The sequence below is a fragment of the Pagrus major genome, chromosome 16 (assembly GCF_040436345.1).
Source record: "Pagrus major chromosome 16, Pma_NU_1.0".
NCBI lineage: Eukaryota > Metazoa > Chordata > Actinopteri > Spariformes > Sparidae > Pagrus > Pagrus major.
Genome location: NC_133230.1, coordinates 29,792,462 through 29,815,130, shown reverse-complemented (window position 1 = coordinate 29,815,130; position 22,669 = coordinate 29,792,462). Strand labels below are relative to the sequence as shown.

At 41.0% G+C, this 22,669-nt stretch overlaps 2 protein-coding genes across 6 annotated transcripts in view; both read left to right on the top strand.

Annotated features, from left to right (window-relative positions):
- Positions 1-1,160: 1,160 nt before the first annotated feature.
- maco1b (macoilin 1b) lies at positions 1,161-15,282 on the top strand. 2 transcript variants are annotated; one of them, XM_073484029.1, is made up of 11 exons: positions 1,161-1,377; positions 2,655-2,796; positions 4,338-4,464; positions 5,389-5,512; positions 6,255-6,433; positions 7,235-7,790; positions 9,231-9,389; positions 9,811-9,993; positions 10,103-10,223; positions 12,705-12,879; positions 13,006-15,282. In XM_073484029.1, the coding sequence occupies exons 1-11, from the start codon at positions 1,298-1,300 to the stop codon at positions 13,206-13,208; spliced, it is 2,049 nt and encodes a 682-aa protein (XP_073340130.1). In that variant the 5' UTR covers positions 1,161-1,297; the 3' UTR covers positions 13,209-15,282. The 2 variants fall into 2 exon arrangements, with proteins under 2 accessions (XP_073340130.1, XP_073340128.1); XM_073484027.1 differs by having other exon boundaries at positions 7,232-7,790.
- Positions 15,283-19,450: 4,168 nt separating this feature from the next.
- ldlrap1b (low density lipoprotein receptor adaptor protein 1b) overlaps positions 19,451-22,669 on the top strand; it is a 39,485-nt gene continuing 36,266 nt past the window's right edge. Inside the window, exon 1 of one of the 4 annotated variants that reach the window (XM_073483931.1) lies at positions 19,451-19,680. In XM_073483931.1, coding sequence (XP_073340032.1) covers positions 19,596-19,680 — 85 coding nt within the window. In that variant the 5' untranslated portion in view covers positions 19,451-19,595. The remainder of the gene's footprint in view (positions 19,681-22,669) is intronic. The other 3 variants (XM_073483933.1, XM_073483934.1, XM_073483932.1) reach the window with 3 other exon arrangements.

The window sequence follows — 22,669 nt, the reverse complement described above, 5'->3', positions numbered from 1 at the left end:
AATTTTATGGAAGCCCATTTCCGCCAGTTAAAGAGAAATGGAAAGTAAGACGCACAATAAACTTGATTAAAAACATATTCCCATCATGATAAATCATATGCTAATTATTAGATCAAAAATCATAAATGTGAGATTAAAAAACCCTCATAATCTCATAATTATGACTTTTAATCCCATATTCTCGAATTTTTTGGGAACTTTTCTATACTTATGATGACCAACATTGAAAAACATGAAATTAAAACCGAAATTATGAAGGCAAATACCAGTATTTACTTTCATAATTTCGGTTTTTAAATTCATAGTATGGACATTTTATATCATAATTAAAACTTTTTATTTTTTCATATTTTTGGATTTTTGAATTATCATCTATATTTAGCAGGAACGGGCTTCCATACATTGACAGTAGGCCATTTATTATAGGTCACTGCAGAATTGGCCATACATCTTTAAACATCTCTCTAGTCATTATCTTTAAGATGCCACTTTGTTAGGGTCCGAAAGACAATGGTTAACAAAATGCCATGTGTAAAGTTCATCATAAACAAGGATGACTGCAAGCCATACTTTTTGATCAAATGCACGCACACGCGCGCGTACACTATGCCCACGTACACTATGCCTACATTTTAACCTGGTAACAAAACACAATTGCAATACAAGGCCTTGAGCCAAGTCTGTCCATGAACACACACAAAGGCCCTGATATAAATAACCCCCGTATGCTGGAATGGATGTTTTGTGTGGGGCACAAAGGGAATTTTGTCCCAAAGACTGCATATTTTCTGCTCATAATAAACCAAAGGAAAAAAGCTCGAAGAGAAGATCCCGCCTCCGTGACGATTTCATTGGTCGATCAGCGATGCCCAATTTGTCCACAAAAATCTGATTGGTTCAACGGTGAGACCTTCCACACGCGGCCACCCTCGCCTCCTCGCTCTCCCCTGTTGTGATTGGCGGAGAAGAGCTGCGCGACCGGCCACGGCGCAACATCAATGGCTCTTGTCTGTATCCGTCACTGAGAAAGGCCTCGGCGGATAGATTGATTGGATATACCAGCCGTCTGACAAGTGGACGTAAGATACAGCGCGGTTTGGACTTATTGAGTCTGCGCTAACAGAAAAAGAGGAGGTTCCCGAATAGAGTCCTTTATTTATTTCTTTGTTTCCAGTGGGGAAAAATAATAACAGCGACGTATACCACCGTCACTTCATTTATTATCATTGTCCGTATACACAAGAAAACTGGATAAGATTACAGTTGTTACTCGAAGGCCAAAGCCAAGGGGAGGAGGATGAAGCGGCGCAATGCGGACTGCAGCAAACTCCGACGGCCGTTAAAACGGAACCGAATCACTGAGGGTATATACGGCAGGTAACTTATATGGAGCCTGACAAGAGGGTCTTCCTCACGACAATAATGGGGGCCACTGAATGGGGATGTTTGCGGCTTGATAGCTGCAGCACGCATAACTTCACAACGTTACCATTAATGTCAATGAACTGCCACTGCTAGCTATCTTATTACCCTAGCTAGCTGCTAGTAATAGCATACACTAGCAGTATGTTTTCGCTTTACATTAGCAAGTAAGGTTAGCCGGTAAGCTAGCTGTAGCGCTAGGCCCCGAAACAGCCTGTTTTGAACCATGTCACAATGGTTAGTTCACAGCAGTGTTAAAGTTTAAAATAAGTTGTAGTGGATTTTTGGATAGCATTTAACCCTGACTATCTACAGTGTGCCCACGCCAGTCGTCATCTGTTTGCAGCGTCAAAATTAGCCGCTTCACTGCTAGCTAAGGTAACTTGTGTTAGCTAGCACCGCAGCAGCTTTGTCTACTCATTGCCAACTTCTCCACACTTATTCAGGGATACTGTATATTAACACTAACTCTAAGCATGAGTAGATAAGACACAGTCAGTTAGTCTGACCTCTGAGGAGCTTGTGTTGCACTATTCAGTTCTGTTGACTTATAGATGCATAGTTGTCCTTCCCAGCTCTACCTGACAGGTCCTACCTCTGTGCGACTTCCTATGTTTCTGAATAACCAAACGTTTAAGGCCACTGGTTTACACACGTGGCATCTACACTTAGAGATGTGGGGCACTTCTTGAATTACAGAACAGGTGGGGCACCTGTTCTATACCTTCACAACACAGTCATGCTTTGAGATAAAAAAAACACCCCTACCATGTCACTTTCTGGGTCTCAGTGCTGTAACAACAAAAAAATGTCAATGGCTGTCAAATATATCTATCTTAGTGAATTGTGGCACAAGGAAAGAGTCAGCAACTAATTGCCATTTTCTTTGTGTAAACCTTAATTCCACAACAGAATATACTGTAGTTTGGCAGGCATTTCCCTCTTCCCCTTAACTTTTGGCGTACTTGTTCTGTATACACCCACTTGCATTTTACAACGCAAGCCGCTTAGACTAAGTACAATGCATACAGGGATATAATCTCCCAAACAGCACTAGGCTCCAGACATACGTCTTACACTTGATTCACCTCCGGCACACACCTCTTTGATGTAATGACTTAATGTTTATCTGCCATATACTCACTTCTGAATACCAGAATAAGAAACACTGTTGTGGCATATTTGTTTTCCAAAACATCTTGTGTCATACAATTTATCTTTTATTTTTTTAGTACCTTCCTGTACCTGAAGTTCCTGGTGGTGTGGGCACTGGTGCTACTGGCAGACTTTGTGCTAGAGTTCAGGTTTGAGTACCTCTGGCCATTCTGGCTCTTCATCCGGAGTGTGTACGATTCCTTTAGATACCAGGGGCTGGTAAGTGCATTTGTTCTCAATATTTATTATGCTTTCATAAAGGTGGAGACAAACCACGGTCTGAGACATAGCCATCCTTTCAACTTTTTTTTCAACACATGATTTTTATAGGTTGCAGTAAAATATGCTAGTTCGGTTTTAGATTATCATCCTGTTCGGATTTGCCTGTTTCAGAGTTGAGTTTGCTGTATAAGTCACTGCTATTGCATGTAAAATTAAACAACCTGTTTTTTGGGGGGTTTATGCAGTAACCTGATTTATTGAATGTCATGTGCAACAGCAGCGAGCAATAATTAGATAAGCCCAGATAGATTTCTGTAGGTGAAATAAAACTTGTTGGCCATATACTGTACGTATGTGCTTAACTGGGCTTCTAACAATGTTTGTGCAACAGAGATGTACAGAGATATTCAGAACAACAAAAATGGTGCTTTGATAGCAGTGTGGTACTGTGTGTCTTTTTAGTAAGTAATTAAATCCTAAATCAGATTAAACATGAAATACAGCTACAAAGAAAAAGTCTAAATGCTGTCACTAAGTCATACGCCACCACTGAACTGCTTATGGTTATTTGTAAAATACTGACACATGCCCACAGTACCAAACTGTGGTCAAAATGCTTTGAACTAAATATAAACATCTTAATGCTGTAGCATTATTACAGTAAACCAAAAAATGTTAGCTTTGATTCATGGATGTTATTTCTTGCTTTACCCGGTTTCTCCCAAAAATCAGATTTCATGTGTGCATGCAAAGATAATCAGCTTTTTTCTTAGTTAGAAAGGGCAAAAAGGATAGTGTTTGGTAATGAGTCAGGTGGTATCCTGTCACAATCATAAAATAACCCACAAGATGGTAACATTGATTGCAAGACTGCCAAACCCCAAATAAAAAGAGTAGAGACTACTTGAGAACCTGCTGCAGGTGTTCAATGACTGTTAGATGATCAGATTATGAACACGGCCATCCTTGAATAATCTGAACTTTCAGTTACTTTAAATTGAGTTGTACTACACTCTCAAAATGACAAGTTGTTTTCACCTTAACTTGTTTGCTGCCTAACTCTTATCTGACATAATGTACAAACTACAGACCTTATCTTCCTGTTATCTAAATGCTGTATGCTAATGTTAATGTATCATAGTTTATTTTTCCGTGGGTCTGTTTTTGATGCTGGACATTTTGTTCTTATTGAAATGCATTGTGGAGGTGTGTGTTTGTGTCTTACAGAGGAAAACCAAAAATGTACAATCTGTATAACCATTCACAGTGTAATTTTTCATCAATGAAACATGGAGTTTAATCACCAAGGACCAGATCACTTCCAATAGAAAGGATTAAGATTTGGCAACGAACCCTTCTGTTAAATGGCATCCAACATTTTAAGGCTGGCTGCTAGCCTGAAAAACAATGTTTCTTTCTTCTTTTCTTAAGGAAATGGTTTAAGTTTTGAACATGAAATATTAACAGTGACAAACTTAGATCTCTCTTTACTGCATTTGTTGCTGGTTTATCGTAACCACCTCTCTTCTACCCAACAGGCCTTCTCAGTATTCTTTGTGTGTGTTGCGTTTACCTCGGACATCATTTGCCTCCTCTTCATCCCAGTGCAATGGCTATTCTTCGCTGCCAGTACCTATGTGTGGGTGCAGTATGTTTGGCACACAGGTAAAAGATTTCAATGTATTGTTGTTTTGATATTTGTTGGTATAAATACTGCATATAAGAATCAGCCAGTGATCAACTTCATTGATGTTTTGCAAAAGGCTCTGTCTGTAAAAGAGTCACACAAGCTACATCAATTCTCTCTACATCAGTTCTATTTAAAAATGCAGATGAAGAAAGGAAGAAGCTTTCAGTATAATCACATGTTGGGCTATTAAAATAATTTATTTTAAAGTACAGACCACATCATTTCTTAGAACTTGGACTGTTTTTTGTTGTTTTTCCATGTAGTGCTTCAGGGAAAAGCAGGTGTGAAAAGCGTTACCCATGCACATTGTGTTATCTTATTTACAAATAGTTGGCTTGCTTCTTAGAATTTTGCATGTCGTGTGTAAGTGAGCTGCGCTCTGCGGATTAGTTGTCAGTCTGATTTAGCGGTATCCCCCTGTGTTGACCAAAGGCCAGGTGTCAGATTGAAATCCTAGTGCCAGTTGGGGGAGGGAAAAACACTGAGTGGTCCCCAGTTGCTTTCTGTGCTCCTTAACTTTACTCACCAGTGGCATTCACATCCATAGGATTTTTACTGGAGTATTAATATCTCTTACCACTCAACAGCCTGGTGGTGTAAGTGGTTGAATTAATTGCAGCCAAGGAAGCAAAATCTATATATTTGACCATTCACTATCAAAGTGCATATTTGATAACAAGCAAGGATGTGTTAGATGAAATCAAGAGCCCAGGAAGGACTCTAACAGTCGGGGGATAACAGGAGGCCATAATGACCCTGCCAATGTTCATATTCTAAAAAAAATGTTTGGGACAGTCAGAATTGTGGTTATTTTGGTACTCATTGCTACAGACAAAATTCAGGTGGTACTCAGTACTGATCTTCATTTATAACATGTTTGTCTTGCCTTGTTTTTTCAGAGAGAGGAGTCTGTCTGCCCACTGTGTCTCTATGGATACTCTTTGTGTACATAGAGGCAGCCATCAGATTCAAAGACCTGAAGAACTTCCACGTGGACCTGTGTCGTCCTTTTGCTGCACACTGGTGAGCCACTGTTCTCTTTCAACTAGGGGCAGTGGAACACTGTCCTTGACAGACTTGCTCTGACTGAAAGGCATGTCTAGGTTTAGTGCCGACTATGTCCGCATGCTGCAGAGGAATGATGAGAAGTAAAGACAGCATTATCTGGACTAATCTACATTTTCACGCAGCTTCATTTATTGTGACATACTACATAAAGTCAATAATGTCACATGATGGATCATGTGGTGGGCCAAATGCCCCTTTTCCCTTCCCTTTGCTAATTTGTTCATGATGAATCAGTGTATTGCTTGATTCCCTGAAAGTTTCAAAGAATAAATCCACTTCAATATTCTTTGTTGTGAAAGTTGGAACTATAAAACTGAGCACCTCCTTTAGCAATATGCAGTGTTGAGATATTTGCTGTGCCATGCAGCTTTGTGTGACACTGAATTTGTTATGTTAGACATTAGCTCTCAGAGAACTGTATGTTTACCATCCATGTCTTGAATTCTCCTTAAGACTATTTTTATAAAGTGACATCATATTTATAAAAATCCTGAAAGAGGTTTAAAGTAGCACCTCTACAGTGCAAAAGTGTATACTGTGTAAGTCTAGGAGAGGTCTGCGGGTTGGGCTACTATACTATAATGAAGACTTGTAAAATATTGATTATCTAAGTGCATTCTTACAGCATTGTTTCCTTGTTTGGTCAGTACTTTGACCAAAGAACTTATGAGTGTACTTCTTGTGTCCATCTCTTTAGCATTGGCTACCCAGTGGTCACCCTGGGCTTCGGCTTCAAGAGCTACGTAAGCTATAAGATGCGCCTCCGGAAGCAGAAGGAGGTCCAGAAGGAGAATGAGTTTTACATGCAGCTCCTGCAGCAGGCTCTGCCTCCAGAGCAACAGATGCTTCAAAGGCAAGAGCGAGAAGCAGAAGAAGGTAAGATTCAAACACGCATACATGCAAACTGTCTGCATACAGGAAACACCTGTTTGAGGAGATTTGAGGCTCACATACAACATGTACTAGGACTGAACAATACAATCATATTATTTTAGATATTTAAGTAGGCATTTTGTGTTATGATTTCTCTTAACTGGTTAGTTAGCTAGTTCACTTCCTTGAGTCGGTGATGACACATCCATGGATTGGGTAGTTGAAAGATCTGCCAGTCAGTCTTCCCTCACTCAGTCAGTCATTCAAGAGTGTTGATGGAGATGAAGGTAGCTGCCAGAAAGAGGCAGTAATGCCTTTCTGATACAGTAATGTTTTTGTACTGTAAAGTTATTAGAGTTCAAACTCTCTAGTAATAAAAAGTTTTCTTCTGCAGTGCTGAATCTGTTTTCTCAAACATGTTAACATTACTCCAATGACCATCAGCATGTGCAGCATTTCCCTCTCTATTCTCTATTCAAAGTCTGTGGTTGCACTCACACCTGCCTCATAGTTTAAACAAACACACCAAGCACAAAATGATCATCAAAGGCTGTGATTAGTCAAAGATTTGAATGGCGCTTTCATTTTCTCACAGAACAAAAAACTGGTAAAAACATTGTCAACATTAGCTAGCAATAGCAATACATGTAGTGCACTTTTTACACAAAATCTGGTCATTTCACACAAGTAACACTTAGGCAGCACATGCAAATACTGTGTCACTGTTCACACCAATTACATAATGTCATGGCAGTTAGTCATATATATATATTTCATGTGTATCCCCCCCTATTCATACAGCAGCAGCAGCAGCTAAAGGAATATCTGAAGTGGACACACCTCCAGTGTCACAAAATGGCGCCCCAGCCAATAAAAAGACATCGGCACTGCCGGAGTTAGAGTATAGAGAAAAAGGGAAAGAGGGAAGGGGCGGTGGGGACGCTAAAAAACAGCACAACAGCAACAGCATCCTGCCATCAGTGGACTCTAAACTCCAGGAGATGGAGTATATGGAGAACCATATGAACAACAAGAGACTGACCACAGAGCTGGGCAGCACAGAGAACCTGTTGCTTAAAGAGGACAACAATTCCTCCTGCTCATCCTCATCCTCCTCCTCCTCCAAAAACTACAAAAATGCTAGCAGCAATGCCGCGACACTCAACTCCTCGCCCCGTGGCCATAGCGCTACCAACGGCAGCGTGCCCTCCTCTGCACCATCATCCTCCTCGTCCACAGGGAAGAACGAGAAGAAGCACAAGTTAGCGGTGGGGAAGGGGACATCAGGTGGCTCCCACAGGGATCCCACAGACAACTGTATCCCCAACAACCAGCTGAGCAAGCCAGAAGCACTTGTTAGGTAAGAAGTGTATACTACACTGCTATGCCTCACTAACAAATAAACAATGCTGACAAAAACATTGCGGTCACATTTTGACATTTTAAGGGCTTGCGCCTTTTAAGTTTAAGACCAAATATTTTTGGACAACACGTCTCCAGCGTGAACAGAATATTGAAGTTCAAAACCTTTCATTTAATAGCAGAACCTTCAAAGAATGATGTAAGTTTTTGAGTTTGCTTTTTCTTGCCTCACTTGCTGCTTCTTCACTCTGAAATTGAATGTACTGAAACTCTTTGGTAGGCTGCTGTTTATTTCATGGTTTGTTTATTTTATGCTTCACCCATAAAAGTAAATGGTTCCAGCATTTTTATGCTGTTGCACCTGGAACAAACAAACAAAAGATATACATTTGATTTAGCTTTTTTTATGCTAAAAAATTTGAATTGGCCCCATATTCTGATCAGCTTGTGACGCATATTGCATATTACAAACCGATGGCCATTAATAGGGTCTCTGGCTGCAGTGATTTAATTGGACCGAGGGTGTTGAAAAATCTGAGTTCACTCCTGATATATTTGAAATCATTAGCGCACATAACAGAATGTTGATTTAATAACAAATAATGTTTAATATGGGAGTTATTTTTCAAGTGTAAAAGTAGGTTTAGCGTAGAAATGATGGCAGCAGATAACCTAAAATATCAAAGAACATGGACATTCCAAGTTTAATTGGTCAGTGTTTTACTCCTTGCATGTAGAATATTCTGTCCTTTAAGTGGGCCAAAATGTATTATTTCACCTGCTTTCAGATCCTGTAAGAATGAAAGATATTACCATTTTTACAACGTTCATGAGCATAAAGTAAATGGTTCTTGGTTACACTGTATTTGACTCATTGAAGACGTACACTAGTCTTTATTTATAGTTTGTATAGATTGAATATGAATGTGTCTTGGCTGCAGTAAGAATAACCACATCTGGATACATGTATCCACACTAAGGTATAACATTTAAGAATATACAATATGTAACAGGACAAAAATGTATTATCACGATCATTAACAGCTGTAGGCTCATAATGAAATTATATTCAATAAATAGAGCCAATAATACAAAGCCAAATTGCTTTTATTGACGTAACAAGCGCAGCTTCTGTGCACAATACAATAAGTGGTGGTGTGATCCTTTTTAAAGTTGGTTTGGAAGGGAAAAGTCTTTGACCTATGGACCATTAAATCATCCATCTTTGTGCACTACATCTTCACCTTTCTTACCCTCAGATGTGCATAAACTACAGGTTAGGAACTTTAAAAAAAAAATCCATATCGTGCATCTCTAATAACATCACTTGGAATCCGAGGGTGCACTTTTTAAGCTATTTTTTAATTTATGTTGACTGTCATCATGTAAGCAGTATGTGAATGTGTCTCTCCTCTGTTCACTCACCCACCTGGGACAGATTGGAGCAGGACGTTAAGAAGTTGAAGGCAGACCTGCAGGCCAGTCGGCAGGTTGAGCAGGACTTGCGCAGCCAGATTGGCTCACTGGGCAGCGCTGAGCGCTCCATACGCACTGAGCTGGGCCAACTTCGCCAGGAGAATGAGCTGCTGCAGAACAAGTGAGTGGGGCGACTTACTGGATCAAAGCAAGGTCACGCTTTTGGTTTTTGGTCATTGCTAAATGGGGCATTGGGGTGTTTATTGTCATGCATCAGAATAAATTTAAGACTGTAGGGGAAAAAACAGTTGTCAGCAGAAAAATCATCACATTTAAACGGGTTTGCATTCAAGAGCTAACTTCTAATTGGGTAATGACTGCTAGAGAGGTCCCTCAGATTGCAGACTATAGTCGAGATTCACAAGGAAAACAAGATAAAATACCAAACAATTTGGATGGGCTGCTAAAATATATTCTATACTTGTGATTCAAAAACATTGACAATTCAAACAGTGATGGATACAAGAAAGAAATGCTGATCCTGCCACACTGTATCTCCTGTTTGTTAATGTGCTCTTCTATATGTGTACGTGCACTTGTAGGCTCCATAATGCTGTGCAGGCAAAGCAAAAGGACAAACAGGCAGTGGGCCAACTGGAGAAGAGGCTCAAAGCAGAGCAGGAGGCTCGAGCCACCGCAGAGAAACAACTCGCAGACGAAAAGAAGCGAAAGAAGTTAGAGGAGGCCACAGCAGCCAGAGCAGTAGCACTAGCAGCAGCATCCAGGTAAATATACAGCAATATAAACTTCTGTATTGTTGCTTGTTTCTTGCTCGTTAAAATGTATTATGAGCACTGATATAAATTAACCACTTTTTTCCATCTATTTGTTCAGAGGGGAGTGTACAGACACGCTGCGGCGGCGAATCACTGAATTAGAAACAGAGTGTAAGAAATTAACAATGGACATCAAGCTAAAGGAGGATCAGATCAGAGAGCTTGAATTGAAAGTTCAGGTAAGGATTTATTAAGTATTTATGAGACGTGTGACCATAGAGTACAGATACAAATGATCTATGTCCCTTTGTTCATTCAGTTGTGTGAAATGCTTTTTGCCAGGCACAGTAAAGGTGTTCAGTGTGGGATTTCAAATGTGTACAAGAGGCATCATTGTGGAAAAAAATATTTCTCAGCTTTTATTTACGTTTGAACAAAAAGTGGAATGTCAAATTATTCATACCCTTCTCAATAATCAATAGAAAAGCCTTTATTGACTATTACAGCAATCAAATGCTTCCCATAGTTGCTGGCCAGCTTTTTCCATGTCCATCTTTAGCTCCCTCTACAGATTCTCAATTGGATTCAAGTCAGGACTCTGGCTGGGCCACTACAAAACGTTAAGGTTTTTGTCCGCTAACCATTTCTTCACCACTTTTGCTGTGTGTTTTGGGTCGTTGTTGTGCTGAAATGTCCACTGGTGCCCAAGGCCAAGTTTCTCTGCAGACTGCCTGATGTTGTTGTTGAGAATCTTGATGTATTGCTCTTTTTTCATGGTGCTGTTTACTGTGATTAGGTTCCCTAGTCCATTGGCTGAAAAACAACCCCAAAGCATTAGGTTCCCACCACGTTTGACAGTGGGGATGGTGTTCTTAGGATTGAAGGCTTCTCCTTTTTTACGCCAAATGAAGGATACATCATTGTGGCCAAACAATTCAATTTTTGTTTCATCTGACCATAAAACAGAAGACCAGAAGTCTTCTTCTTTGTCCAGATGAGCATTTGCAAAAGGCCAAGCGGGCTTTTGTGTGCCTTATCTGGAGAAGTGGCGTCCTCCTTGGTCTGCGTCCGTGGAACCCAGCAGTGTGCAGTGTCCGTTGGACTGTCTGCCTTGAGACGTTGCCACCAGCAGAGCCCAGATTCACCAGGATGGCCTTGGTGGTGATCCTTGGAATCTTTTTCACCTCTCTCACTATCCTCCTGGCCAGCACAGGTGTCACTTTTGGCTTCCGACCACGTCCTCTGAGATTTTCCACGGTGCGGAACGTCTTGTATTTTTTAATAATACTTTGCACTGTAGCCACTGGAACTTGAAAACATTTAGATATGGCCTTATAGCCCTTTCCTGACTTGTGAGCAGCCACAATGCGCAGCCACAGGTCCTCAGTGAGCTCCTTTGTCTTAGCCATGACTGTCCACAAACCAACTGCAGAGAGCTGCTGTTTTTCACCTGTTGAGTTGATTAAAACAGCTGTTTTTCAATGAATCAGGGTAATTAGGATGCTTTAGAACAGCTTGGACTATTTGGAATGGTATAGAACTTTGGATTTTCCCATAGACCGTGACAGTTTGCAAAGAGTATGAATAATTTTGGACATGCCACTTTTTGTTCAAATGTAAATAAAAGCTGAGAAATATTTTTTTCCACAATGATTCCTCTTGTACATCGTCTTATTATCTTTTGGGAGAAGCCTGTGTCATTTCTGGTCAAAAAAAACAACTTGCTGGTTGAATAAAAGTTTAAGTCAAAATTTGCCACGGGTATGAATAATTTGGGGCTTGACTGTATGTATGTATGTATGTGTGTGTGTGTGTGTGTGTGTGTGTGTGTGTGTATAAAGGGGTGCTTAAAAGTAAACATAAAAGTATGAACCTGAAAATTAGCATAAAGCCTTTTGATTCTAAATGTCTGGATTCCTAAATGTGATCTAACTGTTGTCTTCTGTACATTGCCAGTTTGCAATGCCATTTGTCAGTGCATGCAAATAGGTCTTGCAGTAGGGTGGGCCAGTACTAGTGCTCAAAAGTGATGACGCCTCACAATTGACAGAAACACAAAATGTTACATACAATTTAATGATGGAGGATTTCTTGGAGCTCTGTCCAAGTTATCATGCTCCATCGTGCCAGGATGTACAAGTCCACAACAGTGTAAAAACTGTTGATATTCAAATTGTTCATGGCAACATAGAAAATATAACATTTTTGACTTTGAGACACCTAATCATTTTAGACATATAACTGCTAGTAGGGCAGAATAAGGATTTAATGAAATCTCAAACTGACAAGCAGAATCAAATGAAATGTAAATGTTATACATTTGGCAGAACAGTAGACATGAAACAAGCAGTGAGCTACAGGTTGATGTTCTGTATATACCATATAGACTTTCTAAGAGGAGCTAGTCAACATCATGTTAAAGGATTTCTTTCAGTCAATAACAAGTATCTTATCACAGCACTGTAACGCAAACAGGTGGGGCTAGCATACTTATCTCTAATTTACATTCAGAATGAATTTCTATTTACATCAGTTACCAAAGTTATGAAAATGAGTACAATTTGCACTATCCCATTGCTACTGTGCCTACCCTAGCATCTAGCAGTCTAAAAATGTTAGAAAAGCAAACAGCAGCCAAACAGAAGATTCAATCACCAGTGTGCTTAAGTGAACCCCTGACGTGACCCTAACTGTACCTCCTCCTCCTCTTCTTCTCCTAGGAGCTTCATAAATATAAAGAGAATGAAAAAGACACAGAGGTGCTGATGTCAGCGCTGTCAGCCATGCAGGACAAGACCCAGCACCTGGAGAACAGCCTGAGTGCAGAGACCAGGATCAAACTGGACCTCTTCTCTGCATTGGGAGACGCCAAGAGACAGCTGGAGATTGCACAAGGTCAGCCTGATTGCCTTAAACAACATTCAGTACTTTGTGTGAACACACCTACAAATGCTTTTGGTTTTGAACAATATTCTCAAAATCATCTTGTGTTTGGACTGACATGTTGATGTCTGTTTACAGGTCAGATCCTGCAGAAGGACCAGGAGATCAAAGATCTGAAGCAGAAGATAGCCGAAGTGATGGCTGTCATGCCTAGCATCTCCTACACAGCCGACACCAGCAGCATGACCCCCGTGGCCCCCCACTACTCCTCCAAGTTCATGGACACCAATTCCTCCGGCCTCGACCCCAATGCCTCCGTTTACCAGCCACTCAAAAAGTGAAAGCTTCGTCTCGCCTCTCGCCTCCCTCCATCCTCCCATCATTTTTTTTTTTTTTCCTGCAGGCCCACCACCTTCCAATCTGCTCGGCATGTCTGCAGCTGAGAACATTGTTTTTCTTGGGTTTTTATTTTCCTCCTCGCCAGGTCAGAAGGATGTTGTATTGTGTGACTGTATTTGTTGTAGTTAAAACAAAAGACAAAAAAAACTTAAAAACGGACATCACATGTCAACTAGGAAGTCCCAGGTTTTTTTTTTTCTCTAAAGTGTCTAGTGAAACCTCACAGAATCGGGTATGTATCTTCATCTCAAGGGTGTTGCTCTCCCTTTCCCACCGCCAACCATCTGCAAGCAGTTACCTGTTCTTTGGTCCTGGGGAGTAGCTGCTTATTATTTTCAGTTGATTTTTCCCTCCTAAAAATTGGAAAAGTTCTCCTTTATCATACTGTCATACAGCCTTACTTATCCCAATTTCTTTGACAGATTGTTTTTTCCCAAGGTATTAAGGCAACATCTTTACAACCAGAGGAATGTAGTGCAAAGTTGGCACAGACTCTCGCCCCTGTTATGTTTCAATAATTTTTTAAGAAGCCAAATCAACCCTGCTTTCAGCTGCTTTGGGATTTGGTGGTAAATAGTTTTTAAAGTGTATCACATGGTTCTATTTGTTCACTCCTTAAGATTTAAGTGTTGATTTCAACAGGCTGGATGTGTTAGTTGCAACAAGTTGGAAGAGATCTTGTGTTGGAAAATTAAACAAACCCAAGCAGCTCGTAATGAGTTTTTGAGTTGAAGAAAGAGTGCAGTAAGAGAAGAAGTCTGTGTGTGCAAGTGTGCCAGCTTCTCAGTACTCTTCAGGTCTTTCATCAGTTCTCATGATCACAGTGCCTTGAGTCGAGGACATAGAGTGAGTTTGATTATGAGATTCGGCCCAACCCTTCTGAATTAGCGGGGAAGCATCTGGCTAAGCTGAAACGGATATGAATTTGACCTCACCCAGTGACGTGGGACAGAGTTGCCTTTAGATGCTGATTTGGCTTTTGGAATCCCTACTGATTTCCCAACTGGTGGGGCAGCTGATCCAACGTGTCCACTCCAGGGCAGCTTTGTCTCTCACTTTAGTCACATTCAACCGATACAATGGACAGCACCATTTCCAGTACTTTTTAATATACTCCTATTTGCCTGTTCACATGAAGTCTACTGCACACAGGTCTCCGGCTTGTCACATGTCCACTCACAGAAGCTCATCTCTGCTGCTATTAAACCCCAAAATCCCTCGGTTTTAGCTGCTGCCTGGCTCGTTTCTTTTTGATTTCCAATTTGAAGTTGCACTGTAGGAAACAGAAAAAACGCTGTTTGAAAGGGAAAACGTGTAAAAGATGGACCGTGCAATGTAAACAAAGCTTTAGAATTGCCAACTTTAATATAGCAATTAAATAATTTTATTTAATTAATCCTCCACTTCGGTTTGTGTGCCAAGACAGGAATGCTTGTTTCTCTAGTAGTGTGTAAGAATGTACTGCAGATACATTGGCTGACATGTTAGTCAAATATTCAGCTGAATATCACTTCATGGAAGTTTCAGTTAAGCAGGTAGAGAAAGTGGTCACCTGTTTGTAGTAGACCGTGTAGTTAAAAGTAAGGGACTAGAAAAGTTTATTTTTGTGAATGTTTCAGTATTTGCAGCTGTTGGCCAGATGGGTGTTAAAATCAGTTTTCCGTACTCCTGTTTTCTGGTATTCATGTTATTTTCCTGCAGGGAGAAATTCGCTCGAGTCCGATGGGGTTTCACCGTCATCTGAAATGGTCATTGTTGTGCGTGTGGTTTTCTACTGTAAATGCAGAAGCTTTTATTTTCGCTCAGATTGCTGTCATTGGGTCCTGGAAAAAATGTTGTGAAAATTACAGTTTAGTCAGTTGTTTGGTCAACTGATTGTTGGAAGCATAGAGAACTGTTTTGTTTGTTTTTTGTTTTCTATGCCCACAGTCACTGCTCTGTTTCTCCCCAGGTCTGACCTTGGCTATGCTCTCGCTCTGTGAGGTTTACAAGGAATAAACATTTTTTTCTTGCAAATTCACTTTTCTCTGCTTGTTACTCCAACCATATGTCTAAACATGTCAAAACAGCTTGTCAACTTTGAGTTTGCTATATATACAGATTTTAAATGGTAATTCCAGTTTATTTGCTTTCCAAACTCTGTCATAAGGGTGAGTCTCACAAACTAAAGTTGTGGGGTTTAACATAAGTGGGGATCTAATGACATACTATGGCATTATGGGTAAGATAGGTAGTGTTTTCGGAGACAAAGCCAGGATACCTCAGCATATGTTGCCTCTATTTTGACCTTTCTTTTATTAATCTGTCTCTTGTAAATTGAAATTCTATGGAAGTGTTATACAAAAGTTAAAAGTTGAGTATTCAGAAACCCTAATTATGCCATCCCAAATATCAGTTCCTTTTGTTGTAATTTAAAGGAAAATTGCATTCTTCTTATAGGGTAGTTGGTTAACGAAAGACATCAAGCACAGCTGAAGTAAAACTATATTAACTATGGATTATCTTCAAACAATTCATAAAATTGTTTATCTGGCTAGAATCTGGTATTCGTTACTAGCTGCACTGTCATTTCATTGCCACAAGGAGGCAGTGTCTGTCTTTTTAAATTAGCTTAAAGGAGATAATCTGTCCACACAGACTCTGGTTATTAACTCTGTCAGACCTGCTAATTCCTTCTTTTCAAGCCCAGAAATCCCATTTAGCTCTGACAAAAGGACTTTATGAATAATCTATTCGTGCTTACCACAAATCACAGCTCATCAAAACATGGTGACCACTGGCGCTCCCACAGAGCTATCCAGCAGCATTGGGCTAGTAGGTAAATGAAGCTGGGTGCACCATTTAAATAATGCCAGAGGGGAATGCCAGCCTTTGATGTTAAAACTCAGCATTTAAGCACACCTTTCCACACTCTCCTCCTTGTCTGCGTTAAAATTCAGTAATAATCACCATCAGGGATTTTCTGGGCTCTGCTGACCTCAGGGCTCGAGATTGCAGTCAGTGATGGAACTGTGAAAGGGAGCAAATTATGGGCTGCCACATGTTTTGATTTGAGTGATAATTCATTCATCTAAAGCACTTGGAAATTTTGGGAGGGAGATAAAGAATCCCTTTGCCAAGGACACTGGATTTCAATGCATGAAAGAAGCCCTCTGCTCAGCATTCTGTCACATGCCAGGCTTCCCCAAATACGCTTGATTAACCTGTGCAGCGAGACAAATGTGGGTAAAGCTCCTTGCTCCTTTCCTCAGCGTTAACCAGTGCCTAGGTTAGGCATAAATTTGTTTTATACTCAATCCTCTATATTTTTATCACTGCTCTTGTTCCAATTTGGCACCACATTGTTTGGCAGAGTCAAGCATGTGGAATTAACAGATTATGATAGGTCTTTTCTAGCAGTTTGCATTTGGCACAGCTGTACTCGCAACAGCATTAGGCCCAATATAATCTACAGCAAATCCAGCTGTTTGAGGAGAAATTTCTCGGTAATGAGAAATTCCAGATATACTGTAGCTCTCCTGTTTCTCTTGACCTACTCAATTAACAAAGTCCATGAGTAATTTTCATGGTGGAAATACACTTTCCACCCCCTGACTCTGTACCTGTTCCTCTGGGAAACAAGGAACATGGTGAAACAGATACAGTGTTTCTGAATATAGTGTATAGATATACTCTCAATGCTGATGATATTAGGCAGCCTACTCGTGTTTGTCCTCATGTATGAATAAATCATGTGTATTTTGTTTTTCATATTCATCTCCAGGCCGAAGAATCATCTCTATTTGATGTTGGGCAACCAGCTACCTCTTTTATGTCAGTTGAACCCTTTTTCTCTTTTCCCTCAAGACATATCTTGACTTTCCCAGTCAAAACTCATTGATTTTCCTCCCAACACACTTACTGTAACTATTACCCGTGTTGCTGCTTTGAAAGTCAAGATATGTCTTGCACGCTTCAGTAAGTGGCAGATTTACTAGCAGAGAGTGCGCTCTTTTGTCTCAAGCCTCTTAGTGAAGCATGGTTGTAGCTGCCAACAAAGAAACAGTGATTTAGAAGCAAAGCACCTGCCTGAGTACAGGGGGGTGGTTTATTTTACAGTGCAACACTGATGTGGTGATATTTCTCCCTTGGAGTTATTTTTGTACAGAGTACACCCTTTAATATGTCACTGCTGAACTGGGCTTCAGATTGAAGACAGCGGTAGTGTTGCCTAATATGTCCTTGGTGACGTATTAGCCTGTTGCACTGTTGTAACCGAGCTCGTCATCTCCGACAGATCTGGTCCTGCAAGAGTTTTTAAAAGCCATTCCTCTGAGTGATTCATTTGGTCGGTGATGATGTTAGCACATTGAAAGTAAATACAGAACATGGGCTTGGCGTGATATAACATGTTTTGTGATGCAGAAGTTTTGACACCAACACACAAATATTATTTTTTTATCTTACTTTGAGGAAGATTATTTTACTTAAAAAAATGCTTAATCTAAGTTCACCCAAAAATGAAAATTCAGTCATTATCTACTCATCCCCATGCCGATGGAAAGCTACTGAGGTAGATGTGGACTTGTTTAAAAGGAACAACCCACCAAAACAAACATATAATGGCTCCATACAGCTCTTCAGGTGTAATCCAAATCTCTGGAAGCCCCAAGATTTGATTTGTAAAGGCATTATTTACACTTTTTTAAGATGAAATCTTCACTGTAGTTGTAAAGTTTAAAGTGGTAGCACTCACCGAGGGTGTAAATAACGTCTTTTCATTTCAATTTGAGATCTTAGGGCTTCCAGAGACTTGGATTCGCCGGACAAGCTGTACAAAGACCCATCTAAAAAGTCCCCATCTACTCTAGTTGTTGAGGAGAATGCTGCAATGCTGTTTTGCTGCGAAGCTGCAGAAATGTTACGAGACTTAATCTGACTTTACTTCGGCATGAGGGTGAGCAGATAATGACTGAATTTTCATTTTTTGGTGAATATTTTGGTGAATATTCCTTTAAGTCACAATGTGTAATGGACATATTTTTATCAGCACTCAAATGGTATTGAAGTATAACCCAATCATAATTAAATCAAAAAATATGTTATTCATTGGTATGATGGTGCCTGTAAAATTACGTGGCCTATCACACTAAACAACATATGCACAGTTTCCTTACACCATCTAAAAGGTCCCACACTGTGCAGAAAGTGAAACTGTAAAAAGGTCAAAAACGGTCAGTTTGATCTCAGAGAAATTTCTGCTGACACACTTGTCAGTTGACCACATCTTCTCCTTATTGCCATTAAACATGTATTTTTTAGTCATGCACAAAAGAGGTCAGTTTGACCGGGTGTCCTCCTCAGTCCTGCAATCTTCAGTCTGGATCTCACTAACTTTATTTATTTTTTCCATAAGGAGACACCTCTCCTCCAGATGTCCAACAGGGTCTCCGTGGCTTTCAATTTTGAACAATTTACATCAAGGTACATCTTTTCCAGGAAAGACACTATACCGGCTTCCTGTCCTGCAGCTGTTCACTTGTATGATCAGAGCACTGGGGCAGAATATGGGGGCTGGGGTCACACACACTAGAGGGAATAGGATGCACTTGATCAGACATAATATAATATCAAGTGAGTATATGATAAAAATAGACACTGAGAGGATATTCTTGAGACAATCTATAGGACTGGAGTTATTGTAGGATGATATTTAGCCAGTTTCCCAAAGGAAAGCATACTAACAACACATAATAAAACACACATTAATACATGTTTCTAATTACTAATGGTGAGATATTATATTTATAGAGCTATATCAACCTGAATAGATGAGCTCCCTGAATTGAAGTAGTCCCACCCTCCAGCCCACCTCTGGTGACATTGCTGACATTTCCACTGAAAAGACGGTGAATTTAGAAGCTCAATAAAGAAGAGGCCATGTGGCTGAATTAAACATGAGGGGTCTAACCACAGCCCGTGATGCGACTACCAAATCATTTGTCACAGAAGACACAGGGTGGGAGCGACACTGTGGGGTGTACTAACAGGAACAACAGAGACAGCAGCACCGCCCGCCAGGGATGCGAGCGCCGCTGCTGCAACAACCTCACTCGCGTGATCCCACAAACGGGCGTCACGCGCATTATCCGGTTAATTTACATACATAACGCCGCCCAGGGGGACGAACATGATAATCTGCCATCGATTGAAAGCTTACCGTGCGGAGGGGAGAAAAAACAGCTGAAAAAAAGTTTGGACGGAGGAGGGTTGTTTTAAACCGAGCGAAGTGTTTGGTCAGAAACGAAGAGGCGCTTGTCGGGCTCTTTGCCCCACTTTTGGATTACGATATGGACGCTTTGAAATCCGCTGGAAGGGCAATTATACGGAGCCCCAGCATCGCCAAACAGTCGTGGGGTGCGGGCAGACATAAAAGTGAGTATCCCGCTGTTAAATACACTACCATGAAGGCGTTAGCTGGTGCTAATTTGTCTAAAGGAAGGCTAACTTAGCTAAACAAGCTAGCCTTGACACGGAGCTAACACTACAACCGGCGTATACTTCACATTAGCGTCACTTTACAACTCGTCTTTCAGACATCCGCTTCATGTTGAGGGTCAGTGTGTGGGGTGTTTGTCAGACCTCGCAACTGGAGAAGTGAACATTTTCAACATTAGAGGGAGTGTTTAAAGTCGGAAATGTGTGAACTTGACATTTAAACTGACAGCAGCGCTCCTCGGCTCGCAAACTGACTCCCGCTGAGGCTTTTCTAGCGAGTTCAGCTCCCAAACTGGTTGTCGGCGTATTTACGTAGTCTCACGACTTGCTTATTGTTAGCCGCTCGGACCTGAAGCGACCGCATGTCACGACAAAAGTTCTGAGTCCTGTGAAACGCTGTTGTCGCCTGCCACGTCACTGAGCCGACTGACGGACACGGGTTGGTAATGTGTACAACAGTGGCTCAGCGGGGAGCTACAGTACTGTGATGTGGACTGTAAATGGGTGCAGGAGAGTCACGGGAGTGAAAAGGCATGGAGAGATGAGTGGTCCTCTTCCTGGCAAGGATGTAGGATCCTCGCAACGCACTGTTGCTAGGCGATACACTGTGTGAAACAAAATAAAAAAATAAAAAGAGAGGCTGCGTAAGGAGTGGTTGCAAAGCCTAAATCTTATAGTTCAGCCTGGTGCCAAGCTCGTATTAGGGGGTTGATTATCATGAAAGCCACCTTGTTTTGTTTTTTTATTATTATTTCTATATGCCAATGTGTACAATCAGACAGCTGAGCATGAGCACACACACACTATGTTAGTGTGGCTTTCACATGCACATCTTTTTTATGTTTGCTTACACAAAGGAGCAATGTCCCCTGCTTCCATGCACCCCCCTCGTTTTTATGCCATAGACAATAGAGCAATTGGCAGCAAGATGTGACGCGTGCCAGACAGTGCAATTGATGCTTTGTTTTGGTCCACTCCTCCTCTCTGGGGAGGGGGGATGTGATGCCTCCACATCTGACCAGGCAGTGGTCACAGAGAGGGCTAATAACGACCAATCAGTCCCCAATGCTGGCAGCTCAGGCTGATGGTGAAACTTGGCCATGACTTCATGTTCAATCTGTTGCAGAAGTCATATTCTCCCCTTTCTATGACGAAAGTCAATTAGAGGGAAGCTGGTCCTGTCAATAATTCTGTATCTGTTATTTCATTTCTTCACCCACATTACTCATGCATCTGAGCTTCCTGTTTTTTGTGCGATCAAGTTAACCCTTCATCCTGTCTTTTTTTCAATCTGTTTCTATAATTATAGGCTTAACTGTGTTTCAGAAGGCACCAGTGAACTGCAGAGACATGAATAAGAAGGCAACTTGTTTCATCCTGTAGTGTCAGTAAGCTTTTGCATCAAAGTGGACCAGGTTTTTCGCATGAGATGCATTCATATACGGCTGTAATATATGAATCAGAAAATCCTTTTAATAATGTGCCTTATGGTTTGGATTATATTATCTTAAAACACAACATATCTAGGTTTAGAAGGGTAAAGTTTGAGGCAAAGTTTTGATTCATGTCTCCACTAAGATTGTCTATCCCTCATGTGTGTAGGCTTGGCCTTGTCAAAGCTGCCTATTCACTTCTTTGGCAGCTATCAGCACTGCATTCCTTTGCTCCCACTGTCAGTGTTGGATCTTAACAGGTTCCAGTATTGTTTTCATGAAACCGCCCTGTGTCTCTTTAATGATTGCTGCATGTCAAGTAACATGACATTTCCCTTGCTTTTGCAGTCTTCTGCCTCTGCACGGGCAAGCTTGTGTCCGCTGTGTCATTTCCTGCATAGTTTTAAAAACAACTCTGTTGCTTTTTGCCAGTCTGTGGAGATGACAAAATGTTTATCTGCACTGCCCTCCCATTACATTCAAATTGTTCCAAATTTGAGGGTGAAAAATTGGTATGTAACATCAGCCATCTTTATAGGTCACAAAGCCCCTGTTTTTTTTCCTTAACCAGGCTGAAAAGTGTGGGAGGCCGAAAATCCCTGTCTGCATTGAAGAGAGACAGCTCCCTCCCACGCTCCTGGTCAAGGAGCTGACTTCTGTGGGGTTGTCAATATTGAAGCAGCTACATATCAGGATGTCAGTCGACCCATGCAGATGGCTAATGGGGAGTGTGTGATCTTCAACCATGTGGGCTGCATCATATTTAACACCAAAAATGTGTGAGCCAGTTTTATGATACTGCCAGAGGAGATGGTAGTTGGTGTAGTCGTTGACTAATTTGCATTTAGTACATTATTCAGAGAGTCAGTGCAGTGACAGAAGTTGGGGTTGGTGTTAAATAATACATCTGTAGGTTTATTTTAGTTGGCATAATGGTTAATGACATGTTTCAGTGTGTGTACTGCACTGGCACCTCTGGCCCTTGGCCCTGCCCCGGCTGGCCAGTGCTGTGTCCCCTGCACAAAGTCATCCAACGTAGGTTGCCGTAATGGAGATTGCTTCCTGCAGGATTCTTTTATGGAGTTGTTAAGTCCACGCTGATTTACAGTCCTATTAGATCTCCTGTATCTGTAGGCTGCCTTTGCACATGGAGTCAGTCACATGTGTCTGCGGACAGGACTGCACAATCATGCTTTGTCACCATTCTCGGAGGACGATTTGTAATCTCGTAGGGAAATGAGTGTTTGACTTTCTCTTGTTTCAGCTGACACAGCAGGGAAAATAGCATACTTTAAACATCAGTGTTTCTATCATTACACCAGTAACTGGCACAGGCTAAGTTGAGCTGTAAATTGCAGGATGATGAATTTGTGAAGTGAAGACCATCCACTTGCATCTATTGTTCACTAAGCTATATTGCATTCAGTTGATGGAGATTAGAAAAATTTACATCTGTTCCCATTTTTTATGAATTCACAGTAAACAGCATTTCA

Coding starts and splice junctions, on each gene's coding strand:
- maco1b (XM_073484027.1), top strand. CDS start 1,298: ATGAAGCGGCGCAATGCGGACTGCAGCAAACTCCGACGGCCGTTAAAA. Junction 1,378..2,654: donor ACTGAGGGTATATACGGCAG/GTAACTTATATG, acceptor TTATTTTTTTAG/TACCTTCCTGTACCTGAAGT. Junction 12,880..13,005: donor ACAGCTGGAGATTGCACAAG/GTCAGCCTGATT, acceptor GTCTGTTTACAG/GTCAGATCCTGCAGAAGGAC.